We start from the raw sequence: 20,403 nt of genomic DNA, 5'->3' as shown, positions 1-20,403 counted from the left end.
TAGGGAACCCCCTTCAGACCTTTCGCGGAAAGTCCCTAACCTGCAGATACCTGAACTCACTCCCCCTCGGCAGGTCTACCCTCTCCCTTAGCCCCTCCAGAGTGGCAAACCCTTCCTCCAAATACAGATCCTTCACCTTGACCACCCCCACTTTCCTCCACCTTCTGTATACACTATCCACCTCTGCTCCCTCTGTCCCCTCATAATGCCCCGCCACTCTGCCGACCCCCTAAGAGCCATCGTCAACAGCTCCATGGCCAGCACAAACAGCAGCAGTGACAGCGGGCATCCCTGCTTCGTACCTCTGTGTAAGTCAAAGCTTTGTGAACTCTCATCATTCATCCTCACCCTCACCCTTGGTGCCACATACAGCAACCATATCCATGCCACAAATCTCGGCCCAAACCCAAACCTTCCCAAAACCTCAAACAATTACCGCCACTCCACCCGATCAAATGCCTTCTCTGCGTCCATGGACACCACCACCTCCGGTACCAGATCCCCCGAAGGATTCATCACCACATTCAACAGCCGTCTTATATTACTCATGAGCTGCCTGCCCTTCACGAAGCCTGTTTGATCTTCTGCCACTACTCCGGGGACACACTCCTCCATCCTCCCTGCCAACAGCTTAGGCAATACTTTCACATTCGTGTTCAACAGTGATATGGGCCTATACCACCCACATTCCACTGGGTCCTTCCCTTTTTTCGGAATTAGTGTGATTACTGCCTGCTTCATCGTCTCCTGCAACTCCCCCTTCTCCAGTGCTTCATTAAATGCCCTCAACAGATGTGGTGCCAGGTCCGCCGCAAATTTCTTATAGAATTCCGCCGGGTGCGCATCCGGCTCAGGGGCCTTCCCCGACTTCATACCCCTGTTACTATCCAGCACCTCCCTCAGCCCCAGGGGCTCCTCCAACGCCTGCCTCTTTGCTTCCTTCACCTGGGGAAATTCCAGCTTGTCCAGAAACCGCCCTATGTCCCCCTCCTCTCCTCCCGGGTCCGCCTCTGGTAGTATTCCCTAAATGCCTCATTTATCTTCCCTGGCTCTGACACCACATCCCCAGTACCATTCCATATCTTCAATATTTCCCTGGACGCAGCCTGCCTCCGCAGCTGGTGCGCCAGCATGCAGCTCGTCTTCTCCCCAAACTCATATTTCACCCCCACCCTTGCCCTACAGTTGCCCGACCACCCTCCCTGTTGTCAGCCTGTCAAACTGCTCCTTCAACTTTTTCCTCCTCGCCAATCTCTCCATGGTGGGCACCCTTGAATATTCCCTGTCCACCTCCACTATCTTGCTCAGGAGACGGTCATGTTTCTCCCTCCTTTCCCGATCCGCACGGGCCTTAAACAAAATAATTTCCCCCCGGATCACTGCCTTCAGTGCTTCCCAAAAAATGGCCGCCAACACCGCCCCATTCTGATTCAACGCCACATACTCCTTAATCGCCACCCGCACCGTATCATCAAAGATAGATGCGGGCAGGTTGTTTCCACTGGTCGGGGAAAGCAGAACTAGGGGGCATAGCCACTTGATGTTGGAAATGGGACAGTAGTTCAGTGACAGTGGGGCCAAGGTGAAAAGGAGTGATGATGGCAGATATAAATGAGATACAGAGAACACCTGAAGTGAAAGATCTGTTCACAATAGGGGTGGCACGGTAGCACAGTGGTTAGCACTGTTGCTTCACAGTGCCAGGGTCCCAGGTTCGATTCCTGTCTTAGGTCACAGTCTGTGCGGAGTCTGCACATTCTCCCCGTGTCTGCATGGGTTTCCTGACAAGACCGAAAAGACGTACCATTAGGTAATTTGGACATTCTGAATTCTCCCTCAGTGTACCCGAACAGGCGCCGGAGTGTGGCAACTAGGAGATTTTCACAGTAACCTCATTGCAATGTTAATGTAAGCCTACTTGTGACAATAATAAAGATTATATCAGCTAATATGGGGACTAGTAAGGAAAATCTGGTGGTCAACATTTTTTGGGGAATAGTATTGAGGGCCTATGGGGAGATAGGAGAGAGATAGAGAAAAATGCGTGGGGAGGAGGGTTAATTGCATGCATTAAACAAAGTTTGCCCAGGTGGGCGAGTGGATGGGAGGGTAGCAGCAGAGATAACTGTTTGCAGTGTCCCAAACCTAGTCACAAAAAAAGTGCATGAGCTCTTTCTGCTTATTGTTGGGGGTGGTGGTACAAGAAAATGGTTTACCGTCGACAAAAGATGCCAAGGTTATCTCGGGTGAGCAGTTTTAGCAGAGGAGAGCTGTACTGGTGTGTTTTTCGTGGTACAGCCAGTTCTGAAGCAATCATATTCAATTGGAGTTGTCCCTATCAAACTGCATGGTACAGCTAATGAATATTTTTCACACAAAGGATATTACAAATTTGTAACTACCTCACCTAAAATGTTGTGGATACTAGATAATTGAAACGGAGATGGATAACATCCATCAAGGGAAATATCGAGCCAAGGCAAATAAACTGAGTTGAGGTACTGATAATCCACTGAATGGAATAGCAGACTCGGGGCTGAATGGTTGTGTGTGTTCCTCAAAGTTTGCCAAACAGCCCACCTACTACAGCTTCTGGTAGATCCATTAATGGTGTCGCCGTACGGTTAGAATTTAGAATGAAGCGCCAGGAATGGCCTGCGGCCTAAGGAATCCTCGAACTCGTCCATTAATGCCACGCCCAAAGCTTGCCGGCGGGGCGGTGTGTCGACCACTGTTGCGTTAGGAACCTGGGATCGGAGGTACAGGCCGAATCCGAGGCGGAGAGCTCCGCGGCTAAGAGGTGGAAGGACGCAGGCGCAGACCGGTATGGAGAGGGAAGGGGAGAGGGGCGGGTGGAGGCCGGTGCGTGGGGGGGAGGGGCCGGAGGCCGGTGTGTGGGGGGAGGGGTCGGAGGCCGGTGTGTGTGTGTGTGTGTGGGGGGGGGGGGAGGGGCTGGAGGCCGGTGTGAGGGGGAGGGGCTTGAGGCCGGTGTGAGGGGGAGGGGCTGGAGGTCGGTGGGGGGGGAGGGGCTGGAGGCCGTTTAGGGGAGTGGCTCGAGGCCGTTTCGGGGAGTGGGTGGAGGTTGGTGGGAGGGTGGGGCCGGAGGATGGTGGGGGAGGGGCTGGAGGTTGGTGTGGGGGGAGGGGCTGGAGATTGGTGTGGGGGAGGGGCTGGAGGTTGGTGTGGGGGAGGGGCTGGAGGTTGGTGTAGGGGGGAGGGGCTGGAGGTCGGTGGGGGGAGGGGCTGGAGGTCGGTGGGGGGAGGGGCTGGAGGTCGGTGGGGGGAGGGGCTGGAGGTCGGTGGGGGGAGGGGCTGGAGGTCGGTGGGGGGAGGGGCTGGAGGTCGGTGGGGGGAGGGGATGGAGGCCAATGTGCGGGAGGGGGGGTGTATCCGGGGCCGTTGGTAGGGCGGGGTATAGCTTGACATCACGTGTTGTGAAGGAAGGCGGAGGCCTGAGGGGAGTCGAGGCAGTGGCGTGGGGGGTAGACAGGCTCTGGTCGATGGCGGGGGACAGCATTGAGCGGCTGTGCCAAGCGGATTAGGAACGTGGCCTCGACAGGAAGTTGAGAAGCTGGGGGGGACAGAGAGCTGACTTCCCCGGAATGTCCGGGGAGAGGCCCGGGTTCATGAGGACATGTTGTTGACATGGAGTGAGAATAACTGGCAGCGCGACATGGAGAGCGCCGAGGAGGCAGAGTGCAGGTACCATTCAGGCAGAGTGTGCTGCCTTCACATGTCTCCGTGTCCTGTCTCAACTTCTTGTCAACGGGCAGTCCCTGATTTGTACTATTCTGCGCCTGGAATTCCCTCCCCATTTACGATTTATAAATCTTGTGCAGTGCTTAGTTCGCGGGTTATAATTTTAATTGTTATGGTAACTGACCTTATTTAGTTTCCAGATTATAATTTATTTAATTAGTACAGTCATACTAAACGGGTGGCGGCTGCGTAATGACAGGTGCCTCCAGAACAAATTTGACCCTCTGCTGGGCTGCAGAAAGACTGGGAGGGATTGGCTTGATGGGCAAGCCACCGAGTTCCATTACACAATGCATGTATGCTTTTTTAACATTCGCTGACAAGTGAGACTGAATTTCACGTTTTAGATTTGTGTGTGTATGAACATGGAGATGTCTGTGCAGTTTTGACTCACTAAAGAATTCTGAGATGCAGTTACAAGAATTTATGGCATAAAGACGGATATATGTTAGTCTCTCGTTTGAATCATTTAAATTGGGGTAGAGGACAGATGGCTATATGTTCGTTTGCTCTGATGTCATGAATGGACGTAGGAGATTTCTAAAGGTCACCTTTTGCATTCCTGATACCACTCACATTTTGCAAGTATTCTTTTATTATGTATTAAGAATGGTCACCTCCAAGGAATTTTTTTTTCAATTTTCAGTACCACTCCCTGGATTTTACTCCAATCCGATTGTGACTCTTGTGTGGAATTTGCATATTCTCCCCGTGTGTACATGGGTTTCCTCCGGCTGCTCCGATTTCCTCCCACAGCCCAAGGATGGGCTGGTTACATAGAACATAGAAAATACAGCACAGAACAGGCCCTTCGGCCCACGATGTTGTGCCGAACCTTTGTCCTAGATTGATCATAGATTATCAATGAATTTACAGTGCAGAAGGAGGCCACTCGGCCCCCTGAGTCTTCACCGGCTCTTGGAAAGAACACCCCACCCAAACTCAATACCTCCACCCAACACCAAGGGCAATTTTGGACACTAAGGGCAATTTATCATGGCCAATCCACCTACCCTGCACACCTTTGAACTGTGGGAGGAAACCCACTCAGACACGGGGAGGACGTGCAGACTCCGCACAGACAGTGACCCAAGCCGGAATCGAACCTGGGACCCTGGAGCTGTGAAGCATTTGTGCTATCCACAATGCTACCGTGCTGCCCTTAAGAACAAATAAATCTACACTATATCATTTTACCGTAATCCATGTACCTATCCAATAGCTGCTTGAAGGTCCCTAATGTTTCGGACTCAACTACTTGCACAGGCAGTGCATTCCATGCCCCCACTACTCTCTGGGTAAAGAACCTACCTCTGATATCCCTCCTATATCTTCCACCTTTCACCTTAAATTTATGTCCCCTTGTAATGGTTTGTTCCACCCGGGGAAAAAGTCGCTGACTGTCTACTCTATCTATTCCCCTGATCATCTTATAAACCTCTATCAAGTCGCCCCTCATCCTTCTCCGTTCTAATGAGAAAAGGCCTAGCACCCTCGACCTTTCCTCGTAAGACCTACTCTCCATTCCAGGTAACATCCTGGTAAATCTTCTTTGCACCTTTTCCAAAGCTTCCACATCCTTCCTAAAATGAGGTGACCAGAACTGTACACAGTACTCCAAATGTGGCCTCACCAAAGTTTTGTACAGCTGCATCATCACCTCACGGCTCTTAAATTCAATCCCTCTGTTCATGAACGTGAGCACACCATAGGCCTTCTTCACAGCTCTATCCACTTGAGTGGCAACTTTCAAAGATGTATGAACGTAGACCCCAAGATCTCTCTGCTCCTCCACATTGCCAAGAGCTCTACCGTTAACCCTGTATTCCGCATTTATATTTGTCCTTCCAAAATGGACAACCTCACTTTTCAGGGTTAAACTCCATCTGCCACTTCTCAGCCCAGCTCTGCATCCTATCTATGTCTCTTTGCAGCCGACAACAGCCCTCCTTACTATCCACAACTCCACCAATCTTCGTATCGTCTGCAAATTTACTGACCCACCCTTCAACTCCCTCATCCAAGTCATTAATGAAAATCACAAATAGCAGAGGACCCAGAACTGATCCCTGCGGTACGCCACTGGTAACTGGGATCCAGGCTGAATATTTGCCATCCACCACCACTCTCTGACTTCTATCGGTTAGCCAGTTCGTTATCCAACTGGCCAAATTTCCCACTATCCCATGCCTCCTTACTTTCTGCAGAAGCCTACCCTGGGGAACCTTATCAAATGCCTTACTAAAATCCATGTGCACTACATCCACTGCTTTACCTTCATCCACATGCTTGGTCACCTCCTCAAAGAATTCAATAAGATTTGTAAGGCAAGATGTGTTGACTATCCCTAATCAAGCAGTGTCTTTCCAGATGCTCAGAAATCCTATCCTTCAGTACCCTTTCCATGACTTTGCCTACCACCGAAGTAAGACTAACTGGCCTGTAATTCCCAGGGTTATCCCTAGTCCCTCTTTTGAACAGGGGCACGACATTTGTCACTCTCCAATCCCCTGGTACCACCCCTGTTGACAGTGAGGACGAAAAGATCATTGCCAGCGGCTCTGCAATTTCATCTCTTGCTTCCCATAGAATCCTTGGATATATCCCGTCAGGCCCGGGGGACTTGTCTATCCTCAAGTTTTTCAAAATGCCCAACACATCTTCCTTCCTTACAAGTATTTCCTCGAGCTTACCAGTCTGTTTCACACTGTCCTCTCCAACAATATCGCCCCTCTCATTTGTAAATACAGAAGAAAAGTACTTGTTCAAGACCTCTCCTATCTCTTCAGACTCAATACACAATCTCCCGCTACTGTCCTTGATCGGACCTACCCTCGCTCTAGTCATTCTCATATTTCTCACATATGTGTAAAAGGCCTTGGGGTTTTCCTTGATCCTACCCGCCAAAGATTGTTCATTCCCTCTCTTAGCTCTCTTAATCCCTTTCTTCAGTTCCCTCCTGGCTATCTTGTATCCCTCCAATGCCCTGTCTGAACCTTGTTTCCTCAGCCTTACATAAGTCTCATTTTTCCTCTTAACAAGACATTCAACCTCTCTTGTCAACCATGGTTCCCTCACTCGACCATCTCTACCCTGCCTGACAGGGACATACACAACCAGGACACGTAGTACCTGTTCCTTGAACAAGTTCCACATTTCACTTGTGTCCTTCCCTGATGGCCTATGTTCCCAACTTATGCACTTCAATTCTTGTCTGACAACATCGTATTTACCCTTCCCCCAATTGTAAACCTTGCCCTGTTGAACGCACCTATCCCTCACCATTACTCAAGTGAAAGTCACAGAATTGTGGTCACTATCTCCAAAATGCTCCCCCACTAACAAATCTATCACTTGCCCTGGTTCATTACCAAGTACTAAATCCAATATTGCCCCTCCTTTGGTCGGACAATCTACATACTGTGTTAGAAAAGCTTCCTGGACACACTGCACAAACACCACCCCATCCAAACTATTTGATCTTAAAGAGTTTCCACTCAATATTTGGGAAGTTAAAGTCACCCATGACTACTACCCTGTGACTTCTGCACCTTTCCAAAATCTGTTTCCCAATCTGTTCCGCCACATCTCTGCTACTATTCAGGGGCCTATAGAAAACTCCCAACAAGGTGACTGCTCCTTTCCTATTTCTGACTTCAACCCATACTACCTCAGTAGGCAGATACTCCTCGAACTGCCTTTCTGCAGCTGTTATACTATCTCTAATTAACAATGCCACCCCCCCACCTCTTTTACCCCCCTCCCTAATCTTATTGAAACATCTATAACCAGGGACCTCCAACAACCATTTCTGCCCCTCTTCTATCCAAGTTTCCGTGATGGCCACCACATCGTAGTCCCAAGTACCGATCCATGCCTTAAGTTCACCCACCTTATTCCTGATGCTTCTTGCGTTGAAGTATACACACTTCAACCCATCTCTGTGCCTGCAAGTACTCTCCTTTGTCAGTGTTCCCTTCCCCACTGCCTCATTACACGCTTTGGCGTCCTGAATATCGGCTACCTTAGTTGCTGGACTACAAATCCGGTTCCCATTCCCCTGCCAAATTAGTTTAAACCCTCCCGAAGAGGACTAGAAAACCTCCCTCCCAGGATATTGGTGCCCCTCTGGTTCAGATGCAACCCGTCCTGCTTGTACAGGTCCCACCTTCCCCAGAATGCGCTCCAATTATCCAAATACCTGAAGCCCTCCCTCCTACACCATTCCTGCAGCCACGTGTTCAGCTGCACTCTCTCCCGATTCCTAGCCTCGCTATCACGTGGCACCGGCAACAAACCAGAGATGACAACTTTGCCTGTCCTGGCTTTTAACTTCCAGCCTAACTCCCTAAACTTGTTTATTACCTCCACACCCCTTTTCCTACCTATGTCGTTGGTACCAATGTGCACCACGACTTCTGGCTGCTCGCCCTCCCCCTTAAGGATCCTGAAGACACAATCCGAGACATCCCTGACCCTGGCACCCGGGAGGCAACATACCTTCCGGGAGTCTCGCTCGCGACCACAGAATCTCCTATCTATTCCCCTAACCATTGAATCTCCTACAACTATTGCTTTTCTATTCTCCCCCCCCTTCTCTTCTGAGCCCCAGAGCCAGACTCAGTGCCAGAGACCTGGCCGCTAGGGCCTTCCCCCGGTAGGTCATCCCCCCAAACAGCATCCAAAACGGTATACTTGTTTTGAAGGGGAATGGCCACGAGGGATTGGTCATGCTAAATTGCCTCTTCGGGTGTGGTTGCAGGAATAGGACAGGGTATTTTGCCTATGTGGGGTGGTCTTTCGAAGTGTTGGTGCAGATTTGATGGGCTGAATGGTCTCCTTCTCTGTAGGGATTCTATGGTAGGCTCCATTCTATGTGCATCCCGAAAGACGTGCTGTTAGGTGAATTGGACATTCTGAATTCTTCCTCCGTGTACTCAGAACAGGCATCAGAATGTGGCGACTAGGGGCTTTTCACAGTAACTTCATTGCAGTGTTACTGTAAGCCTACTTGTGACAATAAAGATTATTATTATCCCCAGCTTCAGACGAGCAAAATCTTGCACTGTTTTTTTTCATTAAACCTGACATATCCGACTGCCTTTAAGTGAGATTACCAATGACAGTATGCTCCTGTTAATTCTGATTTGGTTTAAAATAATTGATTAATTCATGAGTATGAATTGAACAATTTTAATAAAATTAGACTTTCTGCACCATATCCAATAACAATTTAAACTAAAAACATTTTGAAATGAGAAAAACAAATTGCAATGCCAAATTAGCAATAGTTTTATGTGGCGCAGTGGTCAGCACTGCTGCTCAATGGCGGTGAGGACCCAGGTTCAACCCCGGCCCTGACTCACTGTCCGCATTCTCCCTGTTTCTGCGTAGGTCTCGCCCCCACAACCCAAAGATGTACAGGGTAGGTGGATTGGCCATGTTAAATTGCCCCTTAATTGCAAAAACCTTTCCATTTTTTCTTTCCTTTTATAAAATTGTTTTTTTGTTTCACATCTCTGACTGCAAGTGCAGATAATTTATTCCTCAGCCACTTCTAGTATTGTTTTGCAACTGGATGGTCTTTGGCTGTATGATTTATTTTCCCCTTGTTCTTATGCTAACAGCTGAATGCTGTTGGGAGATCATGGCGAGGATCCCACATGCCAGCACTTTGTGCTGTTGCATGACATGTTTTACTTGTTTTTCGCCACAACGTGGGGCAGTACGATGGCATAGTGGGTAGCACAGTTGCTTCACAGCTCCAGGGGCCCAGGTTCGATTCCTGGCTTGGGTCACTGTCTGTGCGGAGTCTGCATGTTCTTCCCGTGTCTGCGTGGGTTTCCTCCAGGTGCTCCGGTCTCCTCCCACAGTCCAAAGACGTGCGGGTTAGGTGGCTTGGCCTTGATAAATTGTCCTTAGTGGCAAGAAAATGTCAAGTTGCGTTACGGGGATAGGGTAGATACGTGGGCTGAGGGCCACTGCAGACTCGATGGGCCGAATGGCCTCCTTCTGCAGTGTAAATTCTATGATTCTATGAACTGGTACTGCTGTTCTGCCTTATTGAGTTAGTCCTTCTACTTCTGCACAGTTCCTACCAGCTAAGTGCAGAATATTACTGCTGAATCAGGTTGTTGCCAAATCCTTTTGCCCAGCATTTGTCTTTACAAAATGTGCTTTCAAAATAAGTAGTCATTAGAATGGTTATAGCACAGAAGGAGGCCATTCAGCTTATTGTGTTAGTGCTGGCTGTCTGCAAGATCAACTCAGCTAGGCCCATACCCCTCCCTTTTTTCTGTCACCCTGCAAATATTTCCTCTTCAGATAATCAATTATTTTCTGACAACTACGAGTGAATCTGCATCCAGTGTGCATTCAGGCAGTGCACTCCAGATCCCAATGACTCACTGTAAAAACAATCTTTCCTCGTGCTGCCTTTGGGCAGGGGATGAGGGACTCCTGCAAAATGTGCTAGTGGTTTGCATAGGTCGTTACCAATTTCTTTGCGGAATACCAATTTTATTTACATTACATTTTGTACTGAGTGTCCCATTATTTTGCCCCATTATTATCCACTTCCTGGCGGTATCTAGAAAGAATTTATGTAGCTAGATTGCTGTCATGTCCATACAGGCTGAATGCTCAGTGTAAGTTATTTTTCTCCTGTGCGACTTTGGTTTGAGGTATCCGGGTACCTCAGCACCACTGATCCCTTTCCTGTACAGTCTACAGCATTTTCTGTTATTGCACCTGCTGATTCCCTCACTTAGGCGATTGGTTGCACTTCCTTATAATAATAATTGCTTATTGTCACAAGTAGGCTTCAATGAAGTTACTGTGAAAAGCCCCTAATCGCCACATTTCGCCTTCCTGCCTGTTCGGGGAGGCAGGTACGGGAATTGAGCCTGCGCTGCTGGCCTTGTTCTGCATTACAAGCCGGCTATTTAGCCCACTGTGCTAAACCAGCCCCTTATAACTCTTTTTTATTATAGGATAGGGTATTAGTAAGGGTTCCTTGAAAAGTTTTTTAAATTAATGTTGATGACAAGATAACTTCAAGGTAACTGCCAGTGTACTCTTCAGCATCATCCTCATTATTTATATAATATCACTTAATGACATTGTCTAGAAACAGGGATCAGGCTTCTATGTATGCTAATCACACGTTGATTTACTTCTCAATCTTCTCTTGATTTCGAGGTTATGGCTTCATCTTCCAATTGCCTCTATGATATCATGTCTCTGATTAATCAAATGAAGCCATCTTTTTGACTTTTACGTGTTTGTCCTTTGCAGTACACAAGTTTCACTGACTACCGCCTTGGGCTGAGTCCAAAATGAAAAATATGACCTGTTGATAGATCCAGAATCACGTTTTTTTTGCTGCATCTTCTCTTCACCAGTCTTTACCTGATCATCATTGCTCCTGCATCGATTGATAAATTTACTTGGAAGTTTGACTTCTCTTATACTCTCCTTCTACTCTCCATAAATTGCAATTAATTCAAAATGCTTCCACTTTCATGCTCTTTGCTGATTGCTTTGTACTTTCATAATCCCTTTATTTACTGTGCTTCCCTGCCTCCCTATGCTTTTTCGATTTTTATCTTTGAAATCCTCACCCTTATTCTTCTAAATCTTTGAAAGCATCATTCCACCATATGTCATTAACTTCCTTCAAGCATATGCCAGTGCTTGCACACTACACCCCTCCTACACTTTTGTACTCGTTGTTCCCTATCCTCTGTAATCCACCATTGGTGGCCATTCTTTCAGTCATCACACTATTGCTTTTTGGAATTTCCTTCCAAAATCTTTCCATCTTACTCCCTACCTCCCTGTTTTCAAACATCTCCTTGATTCTGAGCACCCAGTCTTTTGTTTTGTCTCCTAATTTAATTCTTCCCTGCCATCCTGTCTTTTTATCTTCTGCTCTATTAAGACTTCTGATGTGGAATTTCAATGTGAGAAATAGTAGACAAATTCAAGTTGTTGTAAATATAGGTTTATTAATGACCTTGTACAAATACATAGAGACTTGGGTTTGATTTGCTCACTGGTCTGCTACTTTTAAATGGGTTGTGAGATAAATATTCTTGAATTAAGTTCATTTAAGGGAATGGTCCTCCGTTTTTTTAAAAAAAAAAAGCGGTAGGCCTTCACTGCCTTCTCTTACACAGTGCCACTTTCAAAATTGGTTTATTGGTCTTTTGTTTTTGAGGGTAAAAATTATTTTTCTCACTGTACAGCTATTGTGTATCTGTGCTGTCAAAACAGTACACCTTTTACAAACAAGGCCATTAGAGAAGCTGATTAGTGACTAGTATAATAATATTTATTGTCACAAATAGGCTTACATTAACACTGCAATGAAGTTACTGTGAAAAGCCCCTAGTCGCCACATTCCGGCACCTGTTCGGGTACATGGAGGGAGAATTCAGAATGTCCAAATTACCTAAAAGCACGTCTTTTTCAGGACTTGTGGCAGGAAACCGGAGCACCCGGAGGAAACCCACACAGACACTGGGAGAACGTGCAGCCTCCATAGTTACCCAAGCCGGGAATCGAACCTGGCACCCCGGCGCTGTGAAGCATCAGTGCTAACCACTGTTCTACCGTGCTAACCTAAACCAGAAAATATAATGAACGTTATTTTGCTCGACGGATACTTTTTCTTATAATAGAAAGTGGCACTGGGAATGGGAAAATAACAGCTGAATTTTGAAGCAAGTGTTCTTAAAATGTGTGTCCACATAAAATAACCTAATTTAGGTATGCAGTTGTCTTAATTTGTTTTTTTAAAAAAATCTACTACAGACAAGAACATTGGAAGTTGCTGGGAGGCCTGAAGACCACTGTGGAGGGACTGCTGTCAACAAACAACCCCAATGTCTGGTCTAAGTATGGCGGATTGGCACGACTCTGTAAGGACATGAACAAGATTATGTGCCATGGACTCCTGGAAGACAAGGTTTCAATTATATATTTTTTATTGCAGTCGGGTGTAGAGTTTACTCCAATTAAAGCTCAATTACTGGAGATTTCCAGTAGCAAGCAGAACTTGCCAATAAATAATTTAGCTGTTGTAATCAATAATTCCAAAAAATCTAAATTATCATACTCATTCATTCTTAGTCCACACATTCTACGAATGTATCAGATTGGTGAAGGAACTTTGGTTAATAGTAACTTTCATTGTTTGAGCCATAAGGGAAATGTAGTTTAAATGTGAAAGGGCTTTTTCTTTTACTGTAGATGTGAGGGAGACTGCAACCGAATAAGCAAGCTCTATTTTTGGCAGGACACTATGATCAATGTTACTTTGTGATTATTTCCTGAACTCTTAGTATGATGCAGTTACCATGAATATTGCATTTAATAACTCGCCAAATTTTACAATTGAATTGTAACTTGCATCTTGTAGCACTGAACACATGGGCTTTGCTGTATTGAATCTGCTCCTCTGTGCCTTTTGACAGCTGATGGAATATGGTTATATTATCTGCAAAATTGCGCACAACAATTTTACATGAGTCACTTCAAAGATTGTTACTGCACACTGCAGTGGCTTAACTGAATCCAGTATGAAACCAGTGGTTAATTTTTGCTTTGGATTATGCTCTCCAAAAGCAAAAATTTGAAGATCTGTTTGATTATATTGCAGATTAAGAATTGTGTGATTATATTCCAGAATAAGAATTGTGTAAAGATCGGCTCAGATTAGTTTCATACAGAGATTTCAAATCAAATTTCCAAGTCCTCTGTGTGGAAAGTGCTTCATTGCACGTTGCAACATGACTTAAGTTTCCAAGAACTGGCTAGTATTACCACTGGGTGCATTATGTCATAAGAAGTAGTGATTCTTATTCGCCTTTTTTGATTTGTACAATATACAGTTTCTAAAAAATATATTTTTATTCACCTTTTCATGTTTTTTATATTTGCAAACTTTACATGGCCAGATATGGCCAAAACACTTTTTTAGAATAATTTACATGCATTGTGACTCGGGCTGTAATTTGTCAGCAATCTGTCTCTCTTCTCTTCTGAACTTCTTTGAGTGCATTCGTCCACCCCCTCCCTTTCTCTTCCTTATTCCGTGACTTGTCTCTGATTGGCTGAAGCTGCCCCCACCCTAATTGCTGAGAGGCAGTTATCTGGCAGTCACCTGAGGCCTGTTTAGGGGCACAAAGGTACACATTGTATTCTTCACTTTGAAGTTTAAGTAGTGTGAGTCATCCTGAAGTCTGTATAAAAGACAGGCAGAAAGCGCACTCAATAAGCGTTGCGCAGGTCAAAAAGAGACAGCCTGAGTGAGCGAGACACATCCAGAGTGGGAATTTGAAACTTGGTAATTTGGTGCAGTGAGGTAATTCAGTGCAGAGTGGGAGAAGGTGCTTTTTCCCTACTGTTTTGTTCTCTCTCTTCTGGCCTGCAACTTTTAATCAGCAGGGAGAGAACCTGAGAGCATCTGAGACCCTCAGAAGGTAAGTAAGTGATTTTTACTTTTATTACCTTTTCAAATTGTGTGTGTGGGGGGAGGGGTAAACTGAAGTGACATCACAGAAAAGCTGTGACCTGATTGGCTGGTTGGGAATCTACACTAAATTAAAAAAATTAAGCATTGGTAAACTAATTAAACATAGTTTCTTAATTATAATTTAGATGGGTATCTAAGCCAGAGATCGGAGAGTACTGTATTTAGCTTTCACATTTATAGTAGAAATCTAGTGCTAGGAAACATAGTTAACAGTAACTTTAAAAAAACAAAAAACTTTCAACTTTAATTTACTAATTAATTGACGCAATGTCAGTTAGAGGGGTGCAGAGCTCTGACTGTGAGATGTGGCAGGACTGGGAGGCTTCCAACGTCCCGGATGGCTTCATCTGCAGAAAGTGCACCCAACTGGAGCTCCTCACAGACTGCATGGTTCGGTTGGAGCAGCAGTTGGATGCACTTAGGAGCATGCAGGTGGCGGAAAGCGTCATAGATAGCAGTTATATAAATGAGGTCACACCCAAGGTGCAGGCAGAGAAATGGGTGACCACCAGAAAGGGCAGGCAGTCAGTGCAGGAATCCCCTGTGGTTGTCCCCCTCTCGAACAGGTATACCCCTTTGGATACTGTCGGGGGGGGGGGGATAGCCTATCAGGGGAAAACCGCAGCAGCCAGAGCAGTGGCACCACGGCTGGCTCTGATGTTCAGAAGGGAGGGTCAAAGTGCAGAAGAGCAATAGTAATAGGGGACTCTATATAGTCAGGGGCACAAATAGGCGCTTCTGTGGATGTGAAAGAGACTCCAGGATGGTATGTTGCCTCCCTGGTGCCAGGGTCCAGGATGTCTCCGAACGGGTAGAGGGCATCCTTTGGGGGAGGGCAAACAGGCAGAGATCGTTGTACATATTGGTACTAACGACATAGGCAGGAAGAGGCATGAGGTCCTGCAGCAAGAGTTCAGGGAGCTAGGCAGAAAGTTAAAAGACAGGACCTCTAGGGTTGTAATCTCGGGATTACTCCCAGTGCCACGTGCCAGTGAGGCTAGAAATAGGAAGATAGAGCAGCTAAACACGTGGCTAAACAGCTGGTGTAGGAGGGAGAGTTTCCGTTATCTGGACCACTGGAAGCTCTTCCGGGGCAGGTGTGACCTATATATGAAGGATGGGTTGCATCTAAACTGGAGAGGCATAAATATCCTGGCCGTGAGGTTTGCTAGTGTCACACGGGAGTGTATAAACTAGTATGGCAGGGGGTTGGGCACGGGAGCAATAGGCCAGAAGGTGAGAGCATTGAGGGAGAACTAGGGAATAGGGCCAGTATGGCTCTGAGGCAGAGCAGATGGGAGAAGTTGCTGAACACAGCGGGTCTGGTGGCCTGATGTGCATATGTTTTAATGCAAGAAGTATTACGGGTAAGGCAGATGAACTTAAGAGCTTGGATTAGTACTTGGAACTGTGATGTTGTTGCCATTACAGAGACCTGGTTGAGGGAAGGGCAGGATTGGCAGCTAAACGTTCCAGGATTTAGATGTTTCAGGCAGGATTGGCAGCTAAACGTTCCAGGATTTAGATGTTTCAGGCAGGATAGAGGGGGAATGTAAAAGGGGTGGCGGAGTTGCGCTACTGGTTAGGGAGAATATCACAGCTGTACTACGGGAGGACACCTCAGAGGGCAGTGAGGCTATATGGGTAGAGATCAGGAATAAGAAGGGTGCAGTCACAATGTTGGGGGTTTACTACAGGCCCACCAACAGCCAGTGGGAGATAGGTAGACCGATTTTGGAAAAGAGTAAAAACAACAGGGTTGTGGTGATGGGAGACTTCAACTTCCCCAATATTGACTGGGACTCACTTAGTGCCAGGGGGTTAGACGGGGCAGAGTTTGTAAGGAGCATCCAGGAGGGCGTCTTAAAACAATATGTAGACAGTCCAACAAGCGAAAGGGCTGTACTGGACCTGGTATTGGGGAATGAGCCAAGCCAGGTGGTAGAAGTTTCAGTCGGGGAGCATTTCGGAAACAGTGACCACAATTCAGTAAGTTTTAAAGTGCTGGTGGACAAGGATAAGAGTGGTCCTAGGATGAATGTGCTAAATTGGGGGAAGGCTAATTATAACAATATTAGGCGGGAACTGAAGAACCTGGATTGGGGGCGGATGTTTGAGGGTAAATCAACATCTGACATGTGGGAGGCTTTCAAGTGTCAGTTGAAAGGAATTCAGGACCGGCATGTTCCTGTGAGGAATAAGGATAAATACGGCAATTTTCGGGAACCTTGGATAACGAGAGATATTGTAGGCCTCGTCAAAAAGAAAAAGGAGGCATTTGTCAGGGCTAAAAGGCTGGGAACAGACGAAGCCTGTGTGGAATATAAGGAAAGGTGGAAAAAACTTCAGCAAGGAGTCAGGAGGGCTAGAAGGGGTCACGAAAAGTCATTGGCAAATAGGGTTAAGGAAAATCCCAAGGCTTTTTACACGTACATAAAAAGCACGAGGGTAGCCAGGGAAAGGGTTGGCCCACCGAAGGATAGGCAAGGGAATCGGTGTGGAGCCAGAGGAAATGGGCGAGGTACTAAATGAATACTTTGCATCAGAAGGAAGGAATTGTTAGATGTTGAGTCTGGAGAAGGGTGCGTAGATAGCCTGGGTCACATTGAGATGCAAAAAGACGAGGTGTTGGGCGTCTTGAAGAATATTAAGGTAGATAAGTCCCCAGGGCCTGATGGGAACTACCCCAGAATACTGAAGGAGGCTAGAGAGGAAATTGCTGAGGCCTTGACAGAAATCTTTGCATCCTCACTGTCTTCAGGTGGTGTCCTGGAGGACTGGAGAATAGCCAATGTTGTTCCTCTGTTTAAGAAGGGTAGCAAGGATAATCCCGGGAACTACAGGCCGGTGAGCCTTACTTCAGTGGTAGGGAAATTACTGGAGAGAATTCTTCGAGACAGGATCTACTCCCATTTGGAAGCAAATGGACGTATTAGCGAGAGGCAGCATGGTTTTGTGAAGGGGAGGTCACGTCTCACTAACTTGATAGCGTTTTTCGGGGCGGTCACAAAGATGATTGATGCAGATTTGGCAGTGGATGTTGTCTATATGGACTTCAGTAAGGCCTTTGACAAGGTCCATCATGATAGACTAGTACGAAAGGTGAAGTCACACGGGATCAGGGGTGAACTGGCAAGGTGGATACAGAACTGGCTAGGTCATAGAAGGCGGAGAGTAGCAATGGAAGGATGCTTTTCTAATTGGAGGGCTGTGACCAGTGGTGTTCCGCAGGGATCAGTGCTGGGACCTTTGCTGTTTGTGGTATATATAAATGATTTGGAGGAATATGTAACTGGTCTGATTAGTAAGTTTGCAGACGACACAAAGGTTGGTGGAATTGCGGATAACGATGAGGACTGTCCGAGGATACAGCAGGATTTAGATTGTTTGGAGACTTGGGCGGAGAGATGGCAGATGGAGTTTAATCCGCACAAATGTGAGGTAATGCATTTTGGAATGTCTCATGCAGGTAGGGAATATACAGTGAATGGTAGAACCCTCGAGTATTGAAAGTCAGAGAGGTCTAGGTGTACAGGTCCACAGGTCACTGAAAGGGGCAACACAGGTGGAGAAGGTAGTCAAGAAGGCATACGGCATGCTTGCATTCATTGGCCGGGTCATTGAGTATAAGAATTGGCAAGTCATGTTGCAGCTGCATAGAACCTTAGTTAGGCCACACTTGGAGTATAGTGTTCAATTCTGGTCACCACACTACCAGAAGGATGTGGAGGCTTTAGAGAGGGTGCAGAAGTGATTTACCAGAATGTTGCCTGGTATGGAGGGCATTAGCTATGAGGAGCGGTTGAATAAACTCGGTTTGTTCTCACGGGAACGACGGAGGTTGAGGGGCGACCTGATAGAGGTCTACAAAATTATGAGGGGCATAGACAGAGTGGATAGTCAGAGGCTTTTCCCCAGGGTAGAGGGGTCAATTACTAGGGGGCATAGGTTTAAGGTGCGAGGGTCAAGGTTTAGAGTAGATGTACGAGGCAAGTTTTTTTACGCAGAGGGTAGTGGGTGCCTGGAACTCGCTGCCGGAGGAGGTGGTGGAAGCAGGGGCGATAGTGACATTTAAGGGGCATCTTTGACAAATACATGAATAGGATGGGAATAGAGGGATACGGACCCAGGAAGTGTAGAAGATTGTAGTTTAGTTGGGCAGCATGGTCGGCACGGGCTTGGAGGGCCGAAGGGCCTGTTCCTGTGCTGTACTTTTCTTTGTTCTTTGTCCCCATCCCACTCCTTACTTTATTGGTTGCTGGCTATGAACAGGTCTTGTAACAAGTTGGTGAATGGCTTCATGTTCATGCCACATAGGGCAGTGGAGGCCGGGACGTTGAGTGTCTTTAAGACAGAAGTTGATAAATTCTTGATTTCTCGAGGTATTAAGGGCTATGGAGAGAGAGCGGGTAAATGGCGTTGAAATCGGCCATGATTGAATGGTGGAGTGGACTCGATGGGCCGAATGGCCTTACTTCCGCTCCTATGTCTTATGGTCTTAAAGCCGCCTTCAGACCCACGGATGATGAACTTTATCTTCTCCAGCATGAGAAATTCTTCCGGGTCAGACAGCCAGACTGCAGCCTTGGGTGGGGCTGCCGATCGCCATCCGAGCAAGAGTTTCCAGCAGGCGATCAGGGAGGCAAAGGCGAGGGTGTCAGCCCCGCCCTCCCCATGAAGATCTTTGGCTGCTCTGATACCCCGAAGACGACAACTAGTGGGCAGGACTCCACCCTCACTCCCACAACCCTGGATGTGGCCTCAAAGAAGGATGTCCAGTACTTGACGAGGGGCAAGATCAGAACATGTGGCACCGTTTGCATTTATCCTCCCCCTGTGCACCACCTTTAGTTGCGATAGCTCCGCCCACCACAGGTGGAGGTGAAGTTTGCCCTGTACAGTGCTTCGATGCGGAGCCCTCCACTTATTTCCCTGCCTTGTTCTTCCTCTCACGTTTTCTTTGTCTCGTCCAGGAGTGAGCATACCTCTTCTTTTTTTTTAAATTTAAAACATTTTTTTAATTCTCCTTTTTCACCTTTTCTCCCAAATTTACACCCAACAATAAGAGTGTACCTCTTCTAACAGTTGTGCTTCCATGTCCACGCAGTTCCCCTCCCATAGTTCAGCCATGTTAAGTAGTCTTTTAGCAGTGACTCAGTACTGTCCTGGAATCTGCGGTACGTCGTTGTTTCCTTGCGGAGGACATTTTTGACCTGTATGTACCTTAGTTCATTCCCTCTTGGGAGCTGGAACTTCTCCGTGAGTTCCTTCAGGGTCGCTGCTCCATCATCCGTGTATCTGTCCATAACCATCAGTTTCCCCTCATCCTGTCTCCACCTTTTGAAGGAGGTATCCATTGTTGCGGGAGTGAACCTGTGATTGTTGCACATGGGGGCCATGGTGGCCATTTTGGTTAGTCTGAAGTGCTGTCTCATTTGAGTCCACATTTGGAGCGTGGCTACTACCACTGAGCTTTTCGAGCATCTGGTGGGGTGGGGGTGCGGTTGTGGCTAGTGCTCGGAGGTATGTCCCGGCACAGAAACACTCCTCCATCCTCACCACTCCACTCCTTTATTTAAAAAAAAATTAATTTAGAATATCCAATTCATTTTTTCCAATTAAGGGGCAATTTAGTGTGGCCAATCCACCTACCCTGCACATCTTTGGGTTGTGGGGAACAAAACCCACGCAAACACGGGCAGTGACCCTGTGCAAATTCCACACGGACCCTGTGCAAACTCCACACGGACAGTGACCCAGAGCCGGGATCAAACCTTGGACCTCAGCACCATGAGGCAGCAGTGCTAACACTGACCACTCCACTCCTTGACCCATCCCCGTACTCTTTCTACGGTGACTGCCCAGTGGTAGAACTGGAGGTTGAGGAGGGCCAGGCGTCCCACATTTCCCCTCCTTTGTAGGACATTCTTCCGAATTCTCGGGCTCCCTGCAAGAGAGAGTGGGAAGGAGCCCCACCTCTGCAGGTCCTTTTTTACTTTCTCCACCAGACTCGCCAGGTTCCACTTGTGGATCTGTGCCCAGTCATGGGCTAGTTGGATCCCCAGGTAGCGGAATTTGTGTGGACCAGTTTGAGGGGACAGTGG

General features: G+C 47.1%; 1 protein-coding gene across 5 annotated transcripts in view; it reads left to right on the top strand.

Annotated features, from left to right (window-relative positions):
• The first annotated feature begins 3,429 nt into the window (after positions 1-3,429).
• Positions 3,430-20,403, top strand: part of LOC140389715 (run domain Beclin-1-interacting and cysteine-rich domain-containing protein-like) — a 111,396-nt gene continuing 94,422 nt past the window's right edge. For 2 of the 5 annotated variants that reach the window (XM_072474156.1, XM_072474157.1), the window contains exons 1-2: positions 3,433-3,702; positions 12,577-12,730. In XM_072474156.1, the coding sequence (XP_072330257.1) occupies positions 3,635-3,702; positions 12,577-12,730 (222 nt within the window). In that variant the 5' untranslated portion in view covers positions 3,433-3,634. Of the gene's footprint in view, positions 3,703-12,576; positions 12,731-20,403 lie in introns of all 5 variants that reach the window. The other 3 variants (XR_011934453.1, XM_072474158.1, XM_072474155.1) reach the window with 3 other exon arrangements.

The sequence above is a fragment of the Scyliorhinus torazame genome, chromosome 14 (assembly GCF_047496885.1).
Source record: "Scyliorhinus torazame isolate Kashiwa2021f chromosome 14, sScyTor2.1, whole genome shotgun sequence".
Lineage (NCBI taxonomy): Eukaryota > Metazoa > Chordata > Chondrichthyes > Carcharhiniformes > Scyliorhinidae > Scyliorhinus > Scyliorhinus torazame.
Note: the sequence above shows the minus strand (reverse complement) of the source record. Positions and strands in the feature narration are given on the sequence as shown.